This window comes from Notolepis coatsorum, assembly GCF_963971535.1.
Source record: "Notolepis coatsorum genome assembly, chromosome: 18".
In the NCBI taxonomy this organism is placed as follows: Eukaryota; Metazoa; Chordata; class Actinopteri; order Aulopiformes; family Paralepididae; genus Notolepis; species Notolepis coatsorum.
This window is the reverse complement of record NC_140182.1, coordinates 10777459-10801655: the sequence shown is the minus strand read 5'-3', so window position 1 is coordinate 10801655 and position 24197 is coordinate 10777459. Positions and strand designations below refer to the sequence as shown.

Sequence of the window (24197 nt, the reverse complement as noted above, 5' to 3'; positions counted from 1 at the left end):
CACGGAAGATTTATGTTTTTTAACAAAAGGTTTTTGTAATGTGTGTACCAGTAACAATTCGGCATGATTATCCAAAATGGCCGTCCGCTCCCCATTCATTCAGAGGCTCTCGTCAAAACAATGGACTTCTTAGTCTTCTTGTGTCACCTTCCTCGACTCTCAGCACTTGTCCGGGATAGTTTTCGAAGCAGACGCTCCACGGCTACAACGGTGGTCAATCATTGTCGCCATCAGCGGTGACTGGTCAGTTCAGGACCGCTCACAACCAGACGTGGTCACTCGTCATAACGGCTTGTCAAATGACGCTCACCGGATGTTTCATCTTGTAACTCAAGAATGGAATCACGCAATAGGTTGAGTGTGGTGACGATCGAAAGGCGGCAAACTAAACTTTCCAACAATGTATTGGTTGATGGGCGAAAACGCAGCCCAGAGCCGACAAGACAAGAGCAAAGTGCAAAGCAAAGAGGTTAAAAAGGTCATGTCGAGACTAGATACATTTTTTTCAATAAATCATATTCAGGGAACCGCTATGACAACGTGCCACCATGTGTTTTACATTTTTTTTTTATTAATAATAATAATAATAATAATAATAATAATAATAATAATAATAATAATAATAATAATAATAATAATAATAATAATAATAATAATAATAATAAAAAAAAAAAAAAAATGAAAGCTTGGGGCCAGCTTATAACTTGTACTTAAATAAATAACTTATTTGGAACCTTTGTTCGCTATTTTATGGAAATTATGTTTTTAAGTTGCAGGAAATTATAATAAATTAAATGGCTTTCTTTATAGCCAATCTTTTGCCTCCCGAACTCTGGACCACCCCCTAGTTACGACTCAGCCCCATAGTTACGCCTCAGCACCATTTTGAAAGTTCTGGGGAGAGCCCTGATATTGCAACTGCAATATCTGCCAAAACAATTAAAATATGATATTCAGTCCATATGATGCAGCCATGGATCCAAGGTTGGGTGCTACCAGTGGTGGTGAATGAGGTCATTTCAGATAGGTAAATAATATAAATGCATACATGTATATATACAGCACTATTGTACAGAGCTACATGCATACATACTATAGTTGGACAGAACAACACGCACCACGCCACACTGGGCTGCTGTACATTCAGGCTGAGCTGTAAATAAAACATGTCACTCTGGGAGGAAGATGGATGAAGCGCTCGTTCTGTTCTGCCTCCACTGTTCTGCCCAACGACGCACTGAGCAGCACTCTGCCACGTTACGCAACACACACTCATGTCTGCACACATGTGAACACACACTTATGAACACACACTTATGTATGCACACATTTGAACGCACACTTACTGTATATCTGCACGCATATGAACACACTTATGAACACACACTTATGAACACACTTATGTCTGCACACTTATGAACACACTTATGAACACACACCTATGTCTGCACACATGTGAACACACATATGAACACACACTTATGAACACACTTATGTCTGCACACTTATGAACACACTTATGAACACACACCTATGTCTGCACACATGTGAACACACACTTATGAACACACACCTATGTCTGCACACATGTGAACACACATATGAACACACTTATGTCTGCACTTATGAACACACTTATGAACACACACCTATGTCTGCACACATGTGAACACACTTATGAACACACTTATGTCTGCACACTTATGAACACACTTATGAACACACACCTATGTCTGCACACATGTGAACACACACTTATGAACACACTTATGTCTGCACACTTATGAACACACTTATGAACACACACCTATGTCTGCACACATGTGAACACACACTTATGAACACACTTATGTCTGCACACTTATGAACACACTTATGAACACACATATGAACACACACATGAACACACACACATGAACACACACTGATGTCTGCACACATATGAACACACATATGAACACACATATGAACACACACATGAACACACACTGACGTCTGCACACCTGAACCCCACTCACCTCGTTGTAGACGGAGTAGGCCGCCAGCACGTGGAACAGGGCCTGCTGCCTGGTGGAGAGAGAAGACAAAGGACAACAATTCAGCTTGTCTCCTGAAAACACGGTAAAAGTTAACATTTCTTTGTGTAGCTAAATATTTCAGGGTATCTGCGGGTTTCATGTTCCATTTAAGACTTTTTAAGAATGTTTAATACCGGGGCGGCTACGTGGTGCAGTGGGCAAGGCGCTCACCACAAATACTGGAGACGCTGGGTTCACCTGTTCGAGCCCAGCGCTCCACATTGCTTTCAGTTTAGCTGGTCGTCCGTACTAATACACATTGGCCGTATTAGGGGGTGGGAAACTGATGGGTGGGGATCTGGCGTTGTGGACAGCGACTCCTACAGGTCGGTTGGTGCGCCTGCGCAGTAGAATCAGGAAGCGATGGGGGCGGCGCCCCTCCAAAGCGCAGACCCCCGACGCTGAAAGATCGTGCCGCGCAGGTGAAAAAATTTGACTGCTGTTACCTCGAGTATCGGAGGGGACTCGTGCTATGTATGACTTAGTCCACATTGCAGCCGGCTTGTGGGAGGCAAGAAACAGCGTTCGAGACAGGGGAGGGTTGAATTGGATGATACGAAATTGGGATGGGAGAAAAATAGAAAATGGGAGAAAAAGTGGATAAAAAAAAAGAATGTTTAATACCAGTACACAGTCAAACCAACGAGTGGAGGTGAGGAGGCGCGCGTCACCGCTCAATTATTCAATCATGCCAGCTGTAACAGCAAGAAGTGGGAAGAAGAAGTCACCTGTGTGGAAACACTTTAAATTAACGGAGGATAAAGGAAAGGCTGTGTGTCAAACGTGCGACAAGCACTTGGCATTCCACGGTGGCACATCAAATATGACTGTGAATCACGTCCGGGGGGGCGAATCACGCCAACCAGGACATTCAAATGACTAATGCCAACGGTTGTTGTCGAAAATTTATAATAATCACAGATATATTCAGTCAGTACTGGATCTAACCAAATGGATTGGATACACATTTATGGAAAGTTCAAGCCCGCCAGACCACGGAGCTTCTGGGAGACACGCGACGGCTATTCAAATTTCGTACGGCGATGTTCTACCGGGCCGGCAGCAAAAACAAAACTCAGCCGTCTGCGTTATATGATATTATGATATGCAAATGTAATTGTAGTGCTGTCGGACCCCGATACGGGTCGGCTTTTCCCTTTATCTTCTTCTCCGAGTGCTTCGTTTACATGTACCAGCCACCACTAGTATAGTAAGAGACATATTAGTATAGTAGTATAGTAAGAGACATACTAGTATAGTAAGAGACATTAGTAGTATAATAGTATAGTACACTTCTGGTACCAGACAGGGTGGGGATGTTGGTGTTGCTAATCACATCTGGCACTCTGCCACTTCTGTCACCCGACACCAGGGGGGGGGGGGGGCTTCCCCAGCTCAGTGGGTGTTTGTCAGCGCATCAACTAATATAATGTCGACCATTAAGTGAAGACCCCCCCGGCGGGGGCTCTGTAGTAGTAAATGCAAGCCTTATGGACACCGACAGGCAGGAAGAGAGGAGCTTTATAAATAGCCGCCTGCGTCTCGGAGGGAGCGCCCCAGCTGTGGAGGAGCGCAGGGAAGCGGTCAAGCGGGACGGAATTATATTCTTGGTCTGTTTAGAGTCAGAGGCTTCGCATTGAAAAAGGGGAAAATATGATACAGGAGCATAATGTGCACCCAGAGTTAAAAAAATAAATGTCTGTGAATGACTGGCGGAATGTTAAAAAATATACAGTAGATACAGTACAACAGTAGTGTGTGTAAAGGTGTCCATGTTAAAACCACCTGACTGTGAAAAGGTGTCGATGCGTTTGTGTTCTTGAGGTATAAACAGTCAGGACTAGGCCTGCCACGATAACAAATTTTGCTGGGCGATTAATTGCCCCCGAAAATATCGCGATAAGCGATATTATTGCGACCGGTTAGAGAATTTTTTTTTGAGAAATTTATTTCCCAAAACTTTTATTTTGAAGCCCACCGCTCCGTCTTTTCCGGTGTTTTAGACTTTTATTTTGAAGCCCACCGACCGGACCGGAAGTATTGTTGTTATTATCCTAGCTTGCTGATGCTGCTGGTGGACTGGGGCCAGCTAACGTTAGCTTGCTGATGCTACTACTACTTCGACATGCTGCTAATGGGCTGGGGCCAGCTAACGTTAGCTTACTGATGCTGCTGGTAGATCGACATGCTGCTAGTGGACTGGGGCCAGCTAACGTTAGCTTGCTGATGCTGCTGGTAGATCGACATGCTGCTAGTGGACTGGGGCCAGCTAACGTTAGCTTGCTGATGCTACTAGTAGATCGACATGAGCTAATGATAAAACAAATGTTGAGATTGTTGGTGAACAACTAACTTTAAGTTAGTTTTAACGTTAGCTACTAACGTTAAAACGCTAACGTTACACTACAAATAACGCTACTTGGTTAAAAGGAGCAACACTATTGAGAAATGTAGTTAAGCTATGTGGTGTTGCCCCACGGAGCTCCTGTGCTGTGCTCTCTGCTCTGTAGTAAAGCCAGCGGCCCGCCTCCCAACACGGACAGTGACTGACAAGGGGCACTGGTTCCGCCTCATTAAAACAAACGCGCAAATAGCAATTAATCGCGCCCGTCAAAATCATTGCATTAATTTTAATTATCGCGGCAATTAATCGATTTATTGCTTATCGCGGCAGGCCTAGTCAGGACGGTTTCTGCGTCCCCTCCTTTCTTTTGCACATCCGGTCCTGTATTCGTACCTTTCTATCTGGGTGTTACCTACCTGCATGCGTTTTCTCACTGCGTGCACGTGAGGTGTTACACTGCGTTCACGCGTATTACTGTGTGTGTGTGTGTGTGTGTGTGTGTGTGTGTGTGTGTGTGTGTGTGTGTGTGTGTGTGTGTGTGTGTGTGTGTGTGTGTGTGTGTGTGTGTGTGTGTGTGAGAGAGTGTATGACTGTATGTTTCCGTTTTGAATGCCATTTCCTGTGGGGCCTTGTTCACTGACAGGAAGGCTAATAAAACACAGCGCGAGAAAGAGGAAGCCACTGTTGTTTTGGTTTGGTGTGTGTGTGTGTGTGTGTGCGTGCGCGTGTGTGTGTCTCTCTCCAGTGTGTGTGTGTGTGTGTGTGTGTGTGTAGGTTAGACCCAGGGCCCAGGTCCTGCAGGACCCTTAGCGAGGTCAGACCTGGACACCAGAGGCCAGCGAAGGAAAACAGACTAAGCTTTTGGAGACACTCGACCAAAACAAAGCCCAGGAGCCGGGGACACGCGCCCTGAGACCTCATCGCTTTACCGAACGGTGAGTAAAGGTCAGAGGCCGCGTCACACGATCCATGAGAAGCAGTAGTGGTGCGTTTGCTTAAGTCACACGCTTTAGGGTCGGGATGTGTGCTGACTCTGCTGTGGCTCTTCTGCAGGAGCGCTGATGTAACGACTCAGGATGGACGTCAGTAATCCAGTGGTTTTTGAGGGTGCGTTTTATTTATTTATTTATATATATTTGTTTTACTGTTCAATGAAACAGTTGCTTGTACCAATGAAACAGTTGTTTGTACCAATGAAACAGTTGCTTGTACCAATGAAACAGTTGTTTTTACCAATGAAACAGTTGTTTGTACCAATGAAACAGTTGCTTGTACCAATGAAACAGTTGCTTGTACCAATGAAACAGTTGTTTGTACCAATGAAACAGTTGCTTGTATCAATGAAACAGTTGCTTGTACCAATGAAACAGTTGCTTGTACCAATGAAACGGTTGCTTGTACCAATGAAACAGTTGCTTGTACCAATGAAACAGTTGCTTGTACCAATGAAACGGTTGCTTGTGCCAATGAAACAGTTGCTTGTACCAATGAAACAGTTGTTTGTACCAATGAAACAGTTGCTTGTACCAATGAAACAGTTGCTTGTATCAATGAAACAGTTGCTTGTATCAATGAAACAGTTGCTTGTACCAATGAAACAGTTGCTTGTACCAATGAAACAGTTGCTTGTATCAATGAATAGTTGTTTTTACCAATGAAACAGTTGCTTGTACCAATGAAACAGTTGCTTGTACCAATGAAACAGTTGTTTGTACCAATGAAACAGTTGCTTGTATCAATGAAACAGTTGTTTGTACTGTATCAATGAAACAGTTGCTTGTACCAATGAAACAGTTGTTTGTACCAATGAAACAGTTGCTTGTACCAATGAAACAGTTGCTTGTACCAATGAAACAGTTGCTTGTATCAATGAACAGTTGTTTGTACCAATGAATAGTTGTTTTTACCAATGAAACAGTTGTTTGTACCAATGAAACAGTTGCTTGTATCAATGAAACAGTTGTTTGTACCAATGAAACAGTTGCTTGTATCAATGAAACAGTTGTTTGTACCAATGAAACAGTTGCTTGTACCAATGAAACAGTTGTTTGTACCAATGAAACAGTTGCTTGTACCAATGAAACAGTTGCTTGTACCAATGAAACAGTTGCTTGTATCAATGAACAGTTGTTTGTACCAATGAATAGTTGTTTTTACCAATGAAACAGTTGTTTGTACCAATGAAACAGTTGCTTGTATCAATGAAACAGTTGTTTGTATCAATGAAACAGTTGCTTGTATCAATGAAACAGTTGTTTGTACCAATGAAACAGTTGCTTGTACCAATGAAACAGTTGTTTGTACCAATGAAACAGTTGCTTGTACCAATGAAACAGTTGCTTGTATCAATGAAACAGTTGCTTGTATCAATGAAACAGTTGCTTGTATCAATGAAACAGTTGCTTGTATCAATGAAACAGTTGTTTGTATCAATGAAACAGTTGCTTGTATCAATGAAACAGTTGCTTGTATCAATGAAACAGTTGTTTGTATCAATGAAACAGTTGCTTGTATCAATGAAACAGTTGCTTGTATCAATGAAACAGTTGTTTGTATCAATGAAACAGTTGCTTGTATCAATGAAACAGTTGCTTGTACCAATGAAACAGTTGCTTGTACCAATGAAACAGTTGCTTGTATCAATGAAACAGTTGCTTGTACCAATGAAACAGTTGCTTGTATCAATGAAACAGTTGCTTGTATCAATGAAACAGTTGCTTGTATCAATGAAACAGTTGCTTGTATCAATGAAACAGTTGTTTGTACCAATGAAACAGTTGCTTGTACCAATGAAACATGAAACAGTTGCTTGTACCAATGAAACAGTTGCTTGTACCAATGAAACAGTTGTTTGTACCAATGAAACAGTTGTTTGTATCAATGAAACAGTTGTTTGTATCAATGAAACAGTTGCTTGTATCTAGGCCTGTCACGATAACACATTTTGCTGGGCGATTAATTGTCCCAGAAAATATTGCGATAAGCGATATTATTGCGGTTTTGAGATATTTTCTTTTTTGAGAAATGTATTTCCCAAAAGTTTTCAATTAACCTTTTTATTTTTTTTACTAATATAATAATAGCATAATAATGCAAGGAAACCGTTTCAAAGTGCAATAAACCTTTATTTAACATTGGAAGATATTTTAAATATCCTAAATAAAAAAAATTCTCAGTTTGATTGTTTATTATAAAACAAACTGAAAGTGGAAACAAGCCCTCCGTCTGGCTTTTTGCATCATCCTTTTAACATGTACATTTATTATTAATGTACCTTGCGGTACCATGTACAAAATGTTAATAAAGTATGAGGAAAAAAACTGTGGAAACGTAATAAATAAAAAGGCAGTGAAACAATAATCAAATAAACACCAAAATATATACTATCTCTATTGGAATGGAGACTTCAGCACAGGATAAACTAGGGATGGGCAAAAATAATCCAGATCGATTGATCACATGATGTACTCGAGTACTCGTGGAGGAAAACGCTGTACAAAATAAACATCTTTTCCGGTGTTTTAGACTTTTATTTTGAAACCCACCCACCAGTCCAGAGCGGAAGTATTGTTGTTATTATCCTAGCAGAACGTATTGAGCGGACAACTTGTCTCGTCCGGTTCCATGTTTTTGAGCTAATGATAAAACAAATGTTGAGATTGTTGGTGAACAACTAACTTTAGGTTAGTTTTAACGTTAGCTACTAACGTTAGATGCAGCTACTACAGGCAATCATCGATGAGGAGGAAGCGCCAAAGCCGTATATAATAGAATAGTAGCCCTGTGGTGCGTAGGCACGACTCGAAACTACCTGTTATAATAAATTAATTCATGTTTAACTTGTCCCCGTGTCCAGTCCTTTGACTAGCCCTACCCGTTCATTGTAAACAATGATGCATGTAATTGTATTAACGTTATTCTGTGTTGTAGCTAGCTATGCTATATGTTGTATTTCGTTTGTTAGCTATTTAGCTAATGTTGATAGCATCAACGCTAGATCTTTAATCTTTATTTAGCAGTCTAGTTTCTCCGGGCAGTAGCGAGTAACTACTTGGGTCTAAAAATAGCTACACTACAAAGAACACTACTTGGTTAAAAGGAGCAACACTATTGAGAAATGTAGTTAAGCTATGTGGCGTTGCTAGTGCCCCACGGAGCTCCCGTGCTGTACTCTGTAGTAAGGCCAGCGGCCCCCCACACGGAGAGTGACTGACAAGGGGTACTGGTTCCGCCTCATTAAAACAAACACGCAAATAGCAATTAATTGCGCCCGTCAAAATCATTGCATTCATTTTAATTATTGCGCCGATTAATCGATTTATTGCTTATTGCGGCAGGCCTACTTGTATCAATGAAACAGTTGCTTGTACCAATGAAACAGTTGTTTGTACCAATGAAACAGTTGCTTGTACCAATGAAACAGTTGCTTGTACCAATGAAACAGTTGCTTGTATCAATGAAACAGTTGTTTGTACCAATGAAACAGTTGCTTGTACCAATGAAACAGTTGTTTGTACCAATGAAACAGTTGTTTGTACCAATGAAACAGTTGCTTGTACCAATGAAACAGTTGCTTGTACCAATGAAACAGTTGCTTGTACCAATGAAACAGTTGTTTGTACCAATGAAACAGTTGCTTGTATCAATGAAACAGTTGTTTGTACTGTATCAATGAAACAGTTGCTTGTACCAATGAAACAGTTGTTTGTACCAATGAAACAGTTGCTTGTACCAATGAAACAGTTGCTTGTACCAATGAATAGTTGTTTTTACCAATGAAACAGTTGTTTGTACCAATGAAACAGTTGCTTGTATCAATGAAACAGTTGTTTGTACCAATGAAACAGTTGCTTGTATCAATGAAACAGTTGTTTGTACCAATGAAACAGTTGCTTGTACCAATGAAACAGTTGCTTGTACCAATGAAACAGTTGTTTGTATCAATGAAACAGTTGCTTGTATCAATGAAACAGTTGTTTGTACCAATGAAACAGTTGCTTGTACCAATGAAACAGTTGTTTGTACCAATGAAACAGTTGCTTGTACCAATGAAACAGTTGCTTGTATCAATGAAACAGTTGCTTGTATCAATGAAACAGTTGCTTGTATCAATGAAACAGTTGCTTGTATCAATGAAACAGTTGTTTGTATCAATGAAACAGTTGCTTGTATCAATGAAACAGTTGTTTGTATCAATGAAACAGTTGCTTGTATCAATGAAACAGTTGCTTGTATCAATGAAACAGTTGTTTGTATCAATGAAACAGTTGCTTGTATCAATGAAACAGTTGCTTGTACCAATGAAACAGTTGCTTGTACCAATGAAACAGTTGCTTGTATCAATGAAACAGTTGCTTGTACCAATGAAACAGTTGCTTGTATCAATGAAACAGTTGCTTGTATCAATGAAACAGTTGCTTGTATCAATGAAACAGTTGCTTGTATCAATGAAACAGTTGTTTGTACCAATGAAACAGTTGCTTGTACCAATGAAACATGAAACAGTTGCTTGTACCAATGAAACAGTTGCTTGTACCAATGAAACAGTTGTTTGTACCAATGAAACAGTTGTTTGTATCAATGAAACAGTTGTTTGTACCAATGAAACAGTTGCTTGTATCAATGAAACAGTTGCTTGTACCAATGAAACAGTTGTTTGTACCAATGAAACAGTTGCTTGTACCAATGAAACAGTTGCTTGTACCAATGAAACAGTTGCTTGTATCAATGAAACAGTTGTTTGTACCAATGAAACAGTTGCTTGTACCAATGAAACAGTTGTTTGTACCAATGAAACAGTTGTTTGTACCAATGAAACAGTTGCTTGTACCAATGAAACAGTTGCTTGTACCAATGAAACAGTTGCTTGTACCAATGAAACAGTTGTTTGTACCAATGAAACAGTTGCTTGTACCAATGAAACAGTTGCTTGTACCAATGAAACAGTTGCTTGTACCAATGAAACAGTTGCTTGTACCAATGAAACAGTTGTTTGTACCAATGAAACAGTTGCTTGTACCAATGAAACAGAAAACTCGCTCTGAAATCCCACGAGGCGTGAGTGGTTGCAGGAAGCTGGAAGCTGTGGAGCATGGATAGCACACTTAACGTTACCATGAAAGGTTTGTTAGCTTAGCGTTGGCTAAGAGATAATAACAGCGGTTCTTGTTTGCATTTCCAAATTGTGCCCACTTTGCGTAGCATTCATAGAATATCGATACTGACATGCCGTTCCATGACATGACATGAGCGGAGAGACCTGCTGCAGACAGTTACCATTTGTAATAATTACATTACCTCCACTCTTGACGCATTAACTCATTCCCGCCAACAACGAGTTTACTCGTTATTGGGAGCCGACGCTTGAACGCCAACACAGAGTTTACTCGTTATTTGATTGTTTTTCCTTTTTTTCCGATATTTGTATTCATTATTCATCCAGGGACCTTGGTGTTACCATAGGGAATGAGTCTGAGTTCGCCAAAGTGCAATACCGGCCGCATCCAGCTAGACAGCGGTATCGAGCACCCTTTGAAACCTTGTATCTTGGCCTGTGTAATGGTCAAATGTCTCCGGTTTCACTTTTCCTTGTCGGGCGAATGGAGCGGTTCTCCCGGTTCCATTGAAGCGCGTCAAATATCCCCGATCCATATGTTGTCGTGGGTTATGTCGTGGGCCAAATGGATATCGAATGTACCAGATGGCGATCAAACAATTGGAATATAATTTTTGGAATACTCCCGATCACAGATAAGGACTATCTGACGTAAATTCTGGCTTGATCATGCAATGTTTTTAAACCGATCGGGCTGCTAAGCGTTTTTTGGTTTCAATACGAATGCCGTTACTGCCAATCAAATAATCAGAAACGAACCCCCCCCCCCCCTCTTCATGCATTCATGATGGAACATAATACCTATGATATAGATTTGATTTGCGAATAATAGCGTGTACAGGCAAGAAACGGCATCGCTTAGAGTAAGATTCACATATGAGGCTATAACGCAGCCTTTCGGGAATTACCCCAGACCACGCTATAACAATACTTATATTCACCGCGGTATAACACGGGAACGTATGGATGGAAACATTTATTCGTTTTCACATATTGAACGATAGATAGGTGATGTCAAATGGGCCATAGTATTGTATCCATAGCTATAATATAGAATATAGTTATAGCTCTACAAACAAGGTGACGCACTCCTATCTTTTAAAACGTGGCAGTGCTATGACGGGCTCCGTCTAATTCCCGGCGGGGAATGAGTTAAGCATCGAGTATATTGTTGTGCATTGTTATGTCCACAGAGCGAGACATAATAAAAATCAGTAGTGTGTGTGTGTGTGTGTGTGTGAATCTCGTTATTGCTGCTGGCATGTGCTTCAAGATGCGTTCTAAAAATAGATTTCAATAAACAATAGCTTGAGCACTACTCGAGTAATACATGCAGAACTGGATCTGGGTAAACATTCCTCGTGCCCGTTCCTAGTAACGACGTCAGGGAGGCCCTGGGTGGTTCAGCTCATCACATCAGTGACAGGAAGCAAGGAGGACATCTGCTATTTCTTATTCATTGGAATGGAATTCAAAAAAGCCAATGTTTCAGCATGAACTGTATGTGTTTCTATTCAAAGATAAAACATTTAAATATTAATTTCATTGATTCTCCAAACCTTTCGGTCGGTCAAAACTGTCACAAACCTGGCGGAGACACGTCGTTGATTGATTGATTGATTGAAAACTTTATTAACAGATTGCAGAATGGGTCAAATACAGCACGGCTCAATACACGGCTCAATTGTTAAGGGGATGCAGACCAGAGAAAGACTTTCGTCTTGTTTACATCAGGGTCCCATCAGCGACAGACAGCCGCTCTTCATTGAACAACAGACGCAGACGGACCGACGCAGCGGATCCATGTGGCCCCAAGTCTCTGTTTCCATCCACCTCATCAACACAGTGTTCTCAGATCCATAGCAGCTCATAGACCAGCAACAGACCCCATAGACCAGCAACAGATCAGCACAGACCCCATAGACCAGCAACAGACCAGCACAGACCCCATAGACCAGCAACAGACCAGCACAGACCCCATAGACCAGCAACAGACCAGCACAGACCCCATAGACCTGACCAGCAACAGACCAGCACAGGCCCCATAGACCAGCAACAGACCAGCACAGACCCCATAGACCAGCACAGACCAGCAGCAGACCCCATAGACCAGCAACAGACCCCATAGACCAGCAACAGACCCCAAAGACCAGCACAGACCCCATAGACCAGCAGCAGACCCCATAGACCAGCAACAGACCCCAGACCAGCACAGACCCTATAGACCAGCAACAGACCCCATAGACCAGCAACAGACCCCATAGACCAGCAAGCAACAGACCCCATAGACCAGCAACAGACCCCATAGACCAGCAACAGACCCCATAGACCAGCAACAGACCCCATAGACCAGCAACAGACCCCATAGACCAGCAACAGACCCCATAGACCAGCAACAGACCCCATAGACCAGCACAGACCCCATAGACCAGCAACAGACCCCATAGACCAGCAACAGACCCCATAGACCAGCAACAGACCCCATAGACCAGCAACAGACCCCATAGACCAGCAGCAGACCCCATAGACCAGCAACAGACCCCATAGACCAGCAACAGACCCCATGTTACATGCTTGCAGACTGCAGGACTCACTTGACCCCGAAGCGCTCCATGAACATGATGTGGTTCCTGAAGGTCCTGTTGACGTCCAGGTCGATCTGCTTGATCTCCGCGGAGAAGCTGCTGGCCTGCTGCTTCATCTTCTGTGGAGACGGAACGCAACGAGACCAAGAACAAATGTACAGTTTTCAGATGAAGATGTAGCACTGAACGGCACAGGAAGTCCTTCATGATTCCGACAGCCATCAGACTTCACAACGCATCACTGTGCCTCACTGCATCACTGAGCACAGGGTGACGGTATCATCTTCCTGGACTTTTACAACCAACATTGTTCAATATTACACTTTACTGTACACTTACTGTATATTTCTTTTATGTATATACATAACATAGGAAATGTATATCCTGGACCATATTTGTATTCTTATTCGTGACTTGTTTTTGTCTACCTAAATGTTTACTGTGAGTGATCTGTAGTGCCAAATTTCCCTCTGGATGAATAAAGTATTAGTATTTATATTCTATGAACAACGTTTTCAAATTTTATTATCTGAATAATAAAGTTTGTTTATTTCAAATTTCATATTTCAAAATGGAATTATATGGTTCTCTGTCTGAAGGGTCCAAATGTATTGAACAACTGTATTTAATTTTGAAATGCTGGATCCAGACACACATGGAGTTGCTTAACCCTTTCACTACCACACTACCAAAAGGGTTAACCCTTTCACTGTGACAATACAGGAGGTTAACCCTCTCACTGCCACACGACAAAGTGTTAACCCTTTCACAACCACACTACAGACGTTAACCCTTTCACTACCACACTACAGACGGTTAACCCTTTCACAACCACACTACAGACGGTTAACCTTCTGTAGTGTGGTAGTGAAAGGTTAACCCTCTGTAGTGTGGAAGTGAAAGAGTTAACCCTCTGTAGTGTGGTAGTGAAAGAGTTAACCTTCTGTAGTGTGGTAGTGAAAGAGTTAACCTTCTGTAGTGTGGTAGTGAAAGGTTAACCTTCTGTAGTGTGGTAGTGAAAGGGTTAACCGTCTGTAGTGTGGTAGTGAAAGGTTAACCTTCTGTAGTGTGGTAGTGAAAGGTTAACCCTCTGTAGTGTGTAAGTGAAAGAGTTAACCCTCTGTAGTGTGGTAGTGAAAGAGTTAACCTTCTGCAGTGTGGTAGTGAAAGGTTAACCTTCTGTAGTGTGGTAGTGAAAGAATTAACCGTCTGTAGTGTGGTAGTGAAAGAGTTAACCCTCTGTAGTGTGGTAGTGAAAGGGTCAAACACATGCTGTGATTTCATGACGTTGTAGCGAGAGACTGATCCCAGGCCAGTGAATTCTTCTCCAACAAGGGGGTGAAAAGCACAATATTATTTACCTCATATTTGCCCACGTTGTCTTGCTTGACCTTGTCCACCTCCAGCAGCAGGGCCCAGGCCTGGCCTCGGAGCTGCAGAGGGATGCCTTTATACACACGCTTCACCATCTGAAACACACCAGACGTACTACTGTAAGATAGTGGGACCGGGACAATGGATCACCTCTCCACCTTCAAATCCCGCCTCAAAACCCACCTGTTCTCCCTAGCCTTCAACCTTCCCCACCCATAACCCCCCCCCCCCCCCCCTCCAACCTGTTTTGATCTGTGTTACTGTTGCTCTATGTTTCTGTGTATCTCATGCTGTTTCCCTGTTTCCCCCGTGGTCTTATGTTAATTTTTGTTTCTTTGTTTTTTCTTTGTTTCTCTGGCTACTGTCAGCGACTTCGGGTTCTTGAGAAGCAAGCGCTATACAAATAAAATGTATTATTATTATTATTATCAATGAGTCCTGTATTGACACGATATAAGACCACCCTGATTAGAAGACGTTTTCAAGAAGAAGGGGGAAACAAAATTAAGATCAATTAGATTAGCTGGTGGATCATCCGAGATTAACATCACTGTGTTTTGAAGGCCGTAGCTGGATCAGTTTAGCAGGAAGCCAGTGATATCATAATGAATCTTGAGATTACAAGGAATCCACCGATACCGAAATTACCCAAAATGTCATAATAGCTTACCAGGAAAGGGGCTAAACATCACTCCAAATTCAAAGTGTCTTTGTTGCGACACGGCCAAACTCCAGTATAATATATATAACACAACCCCACGCAAAAAACACTGTTATATTGGAGACAATACGGCAGCACCTTTCTAAACATACACTCTCTTCACCTACAACTTATAGAAGAGAGTAAATACTTTCAGGTCCATAAATATTTGGAAACATGTAGAAATTGTTGTAACTCCTACACTATTCACCTGCTTTGGATGTAAATACCCTCAAATTAAAGTCTGCACTTAAAGCACATCTTGTTTAATTTCACAAATACATTGTGGTGTACAGAGACAGAATTATGACAATTGTGTTGATGTCCAAATATTGATGGACCTGACTAAGTAGAAAAGAGAAGAGAAGAGAAGGGAGAAGATAAAATAAGAGGAGAGGAGAGGAGAGGAGAGAAGATAAGTGAAGAGAGGAAAGAGAAGAGAGGAAAGAGGAGAGAAGGGAGGAGGATAGGAGAAGAGAAGGGAAGAGAGGAGAAGAAAAAAGAAGAAAAAAGGAGAAGAAAATAGAAGAGAAGAAAAGAGAAGAGAGAAGATAAGTGAAGAGAGGAGAAGAGAAGAAAAAAAGAGAAGAGAGAAGATAAGTGAAGAGGAGAAGAGAGGAGAAGACAGGAGAAGAGATAAGAAGAGAATAGAGAAGAAGAGAGAAGAGGAGAGGAGAAGAGAAACAGTTATGGCTGCTACAGCAGAGTGCTCATATAACATGTTGTTATGACAGAAACACTACTCATGAAATGCATTTCTACTGATACTTCATGGATCAGACGGAGAGGGAAGAATGAAAGAGGAGTGTGGCTAAAAAAAGGAGTGTGGCTAAAAGAGGAGTGGAAAATGGATTATTGAGAGAAAAGCAAACACGACATCAAATAACTCAGTGAAAAGAGGAAGTGAGGACTAGAATAAGACTGAGTGATGGTGTGTTGGGGTGGGTTTTGTTGGAAATTATATAATGTCGGAAATATGTACAGAGCATTACATGTGACAGGACACACAATCAATTTAAAACAATAGATCATCAATACATACATAGTCAGAAAAAATAAAAATAAAATTATAATAATACAGTTCATAAGCAAGAGCAATTCGCAGAAACAACTACATGTTGACATTGGATGCTTATTGATTAAAAATCTAAAACGTCCAAAAGTGTGTGCGTGTGCGTGTGTGCGTGTGCTGGCCATCATCATCATCACCTTGTCACTGTTCTTATACTTGTCCCACTTCTTCACCATCTTCAGCCACTTCTCCACTCGTTCGATCTCGTGATGCTTTTGCTGGAGGAGAAACGGAACATACTTTAGGTCCGTTAGCACAGAGAGAGTTAACACAGGTCACACAGAGAGAGTTAACACAGGTCACACAGAGAGAGTTAACACAGGTCACACAGAGGGTTTGCATCAGAAACACAGATCACACGTTCGTACCTTCTCCTCCAGAGCAGTGGGTGTGGGCAGCTCCTCCTCACTGGAGCAGAAGAAGAATAATTTAAAAAACACTCAATCAATGAATGATAAGTCACATAATTATTAATTAAGTTGTTATTTAGTATTCACTTATACATCAGTATTTACGGTATATATATATTTCATTATTTTGTAATATAATTTGTGCGGTATAGCAGCATGGGGGAGGGGGGGGTACAGGTATGGGCAGGGTAATAGTAGAAAGACATAAATATAGGCAATAAAATTTTATCTGAATATACAAATATGACAAAAATAAACAGTGTAAACAAAGGTGCAGATGATGGTCTGTACGGTTATAGTATGCATTCCAATACATATAGGCAATAACTCATTTTAATCTGAATATATACTATGAGTAAGAGTAAAAGAGTGAACAGTATACACAAGGTGCAGTATACACAAGGTGCAGTATACACAAGGTGCAACTATTGCCCCGGGTTCAACCCCCCAGCTGTGGACAGACCACCTGCTGATAGCGTGTGAGTCTAGCCCCGGGTTCAACCCCCCGGTGGTGGAAGCGACTGTCAGGCAGGTAGACTTACTGCTGGAAGCCGAAGCGGTCGATGACCTTATAGATGCTGTAGTCGGCGTCCTCCCAGGAGTCGATGTGGACGCCCTCCTGCCTGCCCTGAGAACACACAGAACCCTGTTAACCATCATATTAACCATCACATTAACCATCACATGAACCTTCACATTAACCATCACATTAACCATCACATGAACCATCACATTAACCTTCACATTAACAATCACATTAACAATCACATGAACCATCACATTAACCTTCACATTAACAATCACATTAACAATCACATGAACCTTCACATGAACCATCACATGAACCATCACATTAACCATCACATGAACCATCACATGAACCATCACATTAACCATCACATTAACCATCACATGAACAATCACATTAACAATCACATTAACCATCACATTAACCTTCACATTAACCATCACATTAACCTTCACATTAACCATCACATTAACCTTCACATTAACCATCACATTAACCTTCACATTAACCATCACATTAACCTTCACATTAACCATCACATGAACCTTCACATGAACAATCACATTAACAATCACATTAACCATCACATTAACCTTCACATTAACCATCACATTAACCTTCACATTAACCATCACATTAACCTTCACATTAACCTTCACATTAACCATCACATTAACCTTCACATTAACCATCACATTAACCTTCACATTAACCATCACATGAACAATCACATTAACAATCACATTAACCATCACATTAACCTTCACATTAACCATCACATTAACCTTCACATTAACCATCACATTAACCTTCACATTAACCTTCACATTAACCATCACATTAACCTTCACATTAACCATCACATTAACCATCACATCACAAATTACATTAACCTTAGGACTATTGTGTCGCATATCACATTAAAACACCATGATAATCACTCGACTATCAGAACATCATATCACTTCTAATCCATTGTTTTACAAACTGACCAGTGTGGTGTTGCCATGTGTGTACACTCTTAACTCATTGACCGCCGGGAACTAGCCTCATCCTGTTCTAGCCAGGCCACGCTTTAAAGATAGGAGTGAGTCACCTTAAGTAGAGCTATATCTATATTCTATATTATAGCTATGGATACAATACTATGGTCATTTGACAGTAACTATCTTCTGTCCAAGATGCAAAAAATAATAATTTTTTTCATGCATACGTTCGCACGTTATCCCATGGTGAATACAAGTATAGTTTCGGAATGATCCGGGCTAATTCCTGGGAAACTGAGTTATAGGGCTCTACGTGAAGTCTACTAAAAGCGTTGGCGTTTCATCCCTGGACACGCTACTATTTCCAAATCAACTGTATATAATAGGTATTATGTTTCATCATGAATGCATGAAAGGGGGGGGGGGGGGGGTCGTTTCTGATGCTTTGATTGCCAGTAACGGCATTCGTTATGAACACCACACACGCCGATCAGCCGGATCGGTACAAAGTCCTTGCAGGATCAAGCTGGAATTGATGTCAGATCAATACCTGAGGTCAGGGGTATTCCAAAAATAATATTCCAATTGTTTGATCGCCATCTGATGTCCATCTGGTCCACGACATAATACGGCACAACACATGCATCGAGGGGCCCGGACCCGTTTCAATGCGACAGAGTGAATCTCTAGGCTTCCCTGTACTAAAAAACTGCGCCAGGAGTGGTTTAAACGTAACACCTGGTCTGGAACAGGGTTTACTGCACTCTCGATACTGCCACCTGGCAGGATCTGGCTGGTACTGCACCCTCGGTGTCCCAGTATGCCTTTTAACGGCAACATAAAGGTCCGTGACATTGAATAGAATATTAAAATCGGAAAAAGAGGAAAGGCGTTCAAAGGATGGCGCCCAATAACAAGTATAATTGTTGTTGGCGGGGAATGAGTTCATGGGGACTTTGAAGTACTTTAACCCAAATCTGAGTTTTGTGGTAATTAAAGAGCTCCCAGGGGAGGCTTACACACACACACACACACACACACACACACACCACACACCACACACACACACACACAAGCAGGGTGTTACTAATCAATCATCCCTAATCACCATTTTCCACTGCATGATGATGTTGGTAATAAATCTATTCTCGGTCCACAGAAATGAAACGCCACTCTGGGGCTTCTCTTAATGGGGCAGAGCGCTGGCACACTTACGTCAGGACACTTGGCTCGCCATAAAGGGCCATTCCTACGTTTTTTTGTCTTTCCATCGGTCAGTTTTGTCATTGACTGGTGCCGCCTGGCCTACTAGACTTTAGTTCTGCTGGGAGCTGGTCACGGCCCCAGTGTGAGGAGTCCAAACATGACACTGAGTCGACTCACACCACTGTCTGTAACAATGTAACAATAATAATAATAATAACAATAACAATAACATACCATTGGAGCACCTGAATAGCATTACACAGCTGAAATAAAAAGCTTACAATAAATTAGGTATATTCAGGTTTGGTAGTCTCTTTACCCTGGGCAGTGGGCACTGCTCCATGCCCCCCCCCCCCCCTCCAAATGACACGTACGGAGGCTCAACAATTCAGACACGAGCTCTTCAGCCTCATGACTGGAAGCTTAAATAGTCCTCCTGACCAACCGGCCTGATGAGAAACAGGGAAGCGGGCCAGCATCGTAAACATTACCCTAGAATACAGCTAGAGTTAAGCTAGTTACCCTAGAGTACAGCTAGAGTTAACCTAGTTACCCTAGAGTACAGCTAGAGTTAAGCTAGTTAGTTACCCTAGAGTACACCTAGAGTTAAGCTAGTTACCCTAGAGTACAGCTAGAGTTAAGCTAATTACACTAGAGCACAGCTAGAGTTAAGCTAATTACACTAGAGTACAGCTAGAGTTAAGCTAATTACCCTAGAGTACAGCTAGAGTTAACCTAGTTAGTTACCCTAGACCTAGAGTACAGCTAGAGTTAAGCTAGTTACCCTAGAGTACAGCTAGAGTTAACCTAGTTACCCTAGAGTACAGCTAGAGTTAACCTAGTTACCCTAGAGTACAGCTAGAGTTAAGCTAATTACACTAGAGTACAGCTAGAGTTAAGCTAATTACACTAGAGTACAGCTAGAGTTAACCTAGTTACCCTAGAGTACAGCTAGAGTTAAGCTAGTTAGTTACCCTAGAGTACAGCTAGAGTTAAGCTAGTTACCCGGCCTAGAGTACAGCTAGAGTTAAGCTAATTACACTAGAGTACAGCTAGAGTTAAGCTAGTTACCCTAGAGTACAGCTAGAGTTAAGCTAGTTACCCTAGAGTACAGCTAGAGTTAAAGCTAGAGTTAAGCTAGTTAAGCTAGAGTTAACCTATATAGTACAGCTAGAGTACAGCTAGCAGGGTTCGAAATTAACGGGGGCTTGGGGCATAATGCCCTTGAAAATGGACAAAATGCCCTCGAAAATCAGTTAAGGGGGGCACTTAATGCCCCCGACAGTTTACTAATTATATATATATATTTATCCGGTAATGGAGCGTCTGTGGGAGTACGGTTCAGATGACGCGCAAATTAAAAAAAATCATTTGGCGGAGCCGGTGTTCTGCACTGGCTGCAGGCAGCAGCAGCCAGCTGCCAGGTGCTAGTCAGTTTGTGTAAAAATGGCACGCACAATATAAATCAATCTTCATTACGACTTTAAAAACATAGCCATTAACATTACATATGCCTACACACATCTTGCCATAGCGTTAGGAGTTTGTAAACACAACGCACGTTTTAACTATGGTAGCCCGACGCAGCCCGCAAGCTAATACTGTAGTCAATGAAATGTCACCGTAGCTACTAGCTACTGTAGCAGAGGAGGAAATGGGAGTCTGAGAGGCGGGGTGTTTAAAGACAATGATAGGCGTTTATTCAACATACAACTGTGTTTTACTAACTCCAACCGGGACTATTGCCGCTTTTCCACTGCATGTTGATGTTAGAACGTCTCCTCCTAACGTTACCGGAGCTGATAACATTGTCTGGGCTGGTGGTCCGTGACGCTAAAATGTCCGTGGGGACCCGGCGCCAACCCATAGATAGTTCCAACTCACCGAATTACGTAATCCACCACAGTTGCACTCAATATTTAAATAATGTTAGTCTAAATAAATGTAGACAGATACATAATAATTTCAAGCAGAAAACGAATCTTTCCATTAAGAACTGACAATCAGGGAATTTAAACATGGTTGACATTGTTTTTGTGTGTTTATATTAAAGAAAGGAAAGTCTAGTGCTGGCTGAGCATATTGTTTGTTTGCACTAAGTTAATACTTTGACAAATGTAGCCTATATTTTTCAGTCAGTTCGGTCTTTGTGTGCCAAACATTATTTAAGGCTGTAAACACTGTAAACCTTTTATTTTATTTTTAATAAATGAGAAGCATGTTTAGATTTGAGTGTTACATTTTTTTTTAATAAAAATTAACATATATCGAACTGAAAACCGTGACCCCAAAATCGTGATACGAACCAAACCGTCCCATTTTGTGAACCGTCCCACCCCTACCGTTTATCATAAAAATGCAGTGCCCCCGAAATACAAAAAAAAGCCCCCGAAAATCAATTAAGGGGGGCAAAAAAAGCCCTTGAAAAAAAATGTTAATTTCTAACCCTGACAGCTAGAGTTAACCTAAAGTTAAGCTACAGTTAACCTAGAGTTAAGCTATAGTTAAGCTAGAGTACAGCTAGAGTTAAACTATAGTTAAGATAGTTACGCTAGAGTTAAGCTAGGCTCATTGAGGGTGTAACCTCTCACACACTTACCTTGCCATATTTAGAGATGATGTCAGCCCGTTCCTCTGCTATCAACGTCTCTATGTCCTTCTTCATGTCAGAATCTGAAAGACACAAGACAGGAGACACCTTCAGTGCCAGGAGGACACCACGCACAGTGCAGTCACTGGGCTGACGACTACCGAGGCTCTGAGAGACCTCGCCAGACTCTCCAGAACACCAACATTATGAGAAGAACAAACATTAGATATAGATAAAAAAAAAATTATTAGTCATATCAAATATCATGCAGCACAAGTACAGTACAACGATAAGAGGTTTGGCATCCAACCAGAGTGCAAATGTAACAGTAAAGTGCAATAGTGATACAATGTACAGGTGATTAAACTGGGGCATAAAAAAATATATTGTTTGTTTCCTGTTGGTTGTCAGTTAAGGCCATGGGTAGGTAGGGAATTTATTTTATTTTATTTTTTCCCACGGCGACTATGGATAGGGAATTTCTTTATTTAATTAAAATGTTCACGACAACATGGATGCATGTACTCTGCCAGCATGTTTAATATCCATAATACTAAAGGTTTGACTAAGATTTTTATGAAACTTTGTAAAGTTTTTTCTTTAATTGTAATATATAAATAAGGTATATACAGCACTGTACATGCTGTCATACAGAGTTATCATCATACAAGTGTAAAAGTCCACAGACTGCGATTCCCCTCATTGCCTACGAATAGACATGAAAACACAATTCCAGTGGTAGGAAGAAGGCAGGATGCGTAGCAGACCAGAGGAGACGGACCGATCACTTAAGTGTTTAACTGGCATGAAGAAGGGAAGAGGAAGTTATCTTTTTCACCTTAGAGGAAAGTACATGATGTTACAACCCTACAGCTGAGGCCTACTAGTACGCAGTACCATGTCATATGCAGTACATGCGGTTAATACATTGCAAATTCTCTAGTCAACTACGTGCCTTCTAGAACATTGCGATCATCTACTACTGGTCTATTGAAGATTCCAAACCACAGCCTAAAGAGAATCGGGATACAGCCTTCGCACCAAAGTTAAGGAACACACTACCTATGGAAGGGAAGCTCTAAATATCTTCACAAATAAGCTAAAAACTGACCTCAATCTTCACCAGTCCATAGCCTTTTAATACACTCCGCTGCGGATTGTACCGATTACACAATTTTACTCTGTCCATTCCATTTTACTCTTTTATGACTTTTATCACAGGTTCTAAACGGTCAGGTATCGAACTGTGTGAGTATCAAGCAGGAAGAAAGACTGTCGAGTTACCAGTTCTACACAATACCTGTTCTACACAGTACCTGTCTGTTCTACACAGTACCTGTCTGTTCTACAGCACAGTACCTGTTCTACACAGTACCTATCTGTTCTACACAGTACCTGTTCTAGTACCTGTTCTACACAGTACCTATCTGTTCTACACAGTACCTGTTCTAGTACCTGTTCTACACAGTACCTGTTCTACACAGTACCTGTTCTAGTACCTGTTCTACACAGTACCTGTTCTACACAGTACCTATCTGTTCTACACAGTACCTGTTCTAGTACCTGTTCTACACAGTACCTATCTGTTCTACACAGTACCTGTTCTAGTACCTGTTCTACACAGTACCTGTTCTACACAGTACCTGTTCTAGTACCTGTTCTACACAGTACCTGTTCTACACAGTACCTATCTGTTCTACACAATACCTGTTCTACACAGTACCTGTCTGTTCTACACAGTACCTGTCTGTTCTACAGCACAGTACCTGTTCTACACAGTTCCTATCTGTTCTACACAGTACCTGTTCTAGTACCTGTTCTACACAGTACCTATCTGTTCTACACAGTACCTGTTCTAGTACCTGTTCTACACAGTACCTGTTCTAGTACCTGTTCTACACAGTACCTGTTCTACACAGTACCTATCTGTTCTACACAGTACCTGTTCTAGTACCTGTTCTACACAGTACCTGTTCTACACAGTACCTGTTCTAGTACCTGTTCTACACAGTACCTGTTCTACACAGTAGTACCCTGAAAGAGTGGGAACAATAGCTGAGTGGAGGCAGGCATGTGGCTGGATGTGTGGGTCTGGTCTAATCGAGTTGAGGAATGATGACAGGCAGAGAGTACATGCCACTATACACACCAGTGTCATGTTGTACACTATATGCGCATGTGCATCTGTGTGTGTGTGTGTGTGTGTGT

The 24197-nt window shown here is 41.5% G+C and overlaps 1 protein-coding gene across 1 annotated transcript in view; it reads right to left on the bottom strand.

The window, feature by feature from the left end:
* Positions 1-24197, bottom strand: part of LOC311244827 (uncharacterized protein) — a gene marked incomplete at its 3' end in the record, with an annotated part of 93425 nt that overhangs the window by 21066 nt on the left and 48162 nt on the right. Inside the window, exons 2-8 of the mRNA XM_084334510.1 lie at positions 21999-22072; positions 17221-17306; positions 16637-16676; positions 16406-16486; positions 14484-14591; positions 13132-13241; positions 2019-2067 (exon numbers count right to left, since the gene is read on the bottom strand). Coding sequence (XP_084190636.1) covers positions 2019-2067; positions 13132-13241; positions 14484-14591; positions 16406-16486; positions 16637-16676; positions 17221-17306; positions 21999-22064 — 540 coding nt within the window. The 5' untranslated portion in view covers positions 22065-22072. The remainder of the gene's footprint in view (positions 1-2018; positions 2068-13131; positions 13242-14483; positions 14592-16405; positions 16487-16636; positions 16677-17220; positions 17307-21998; positions 22073-24197) is intronic.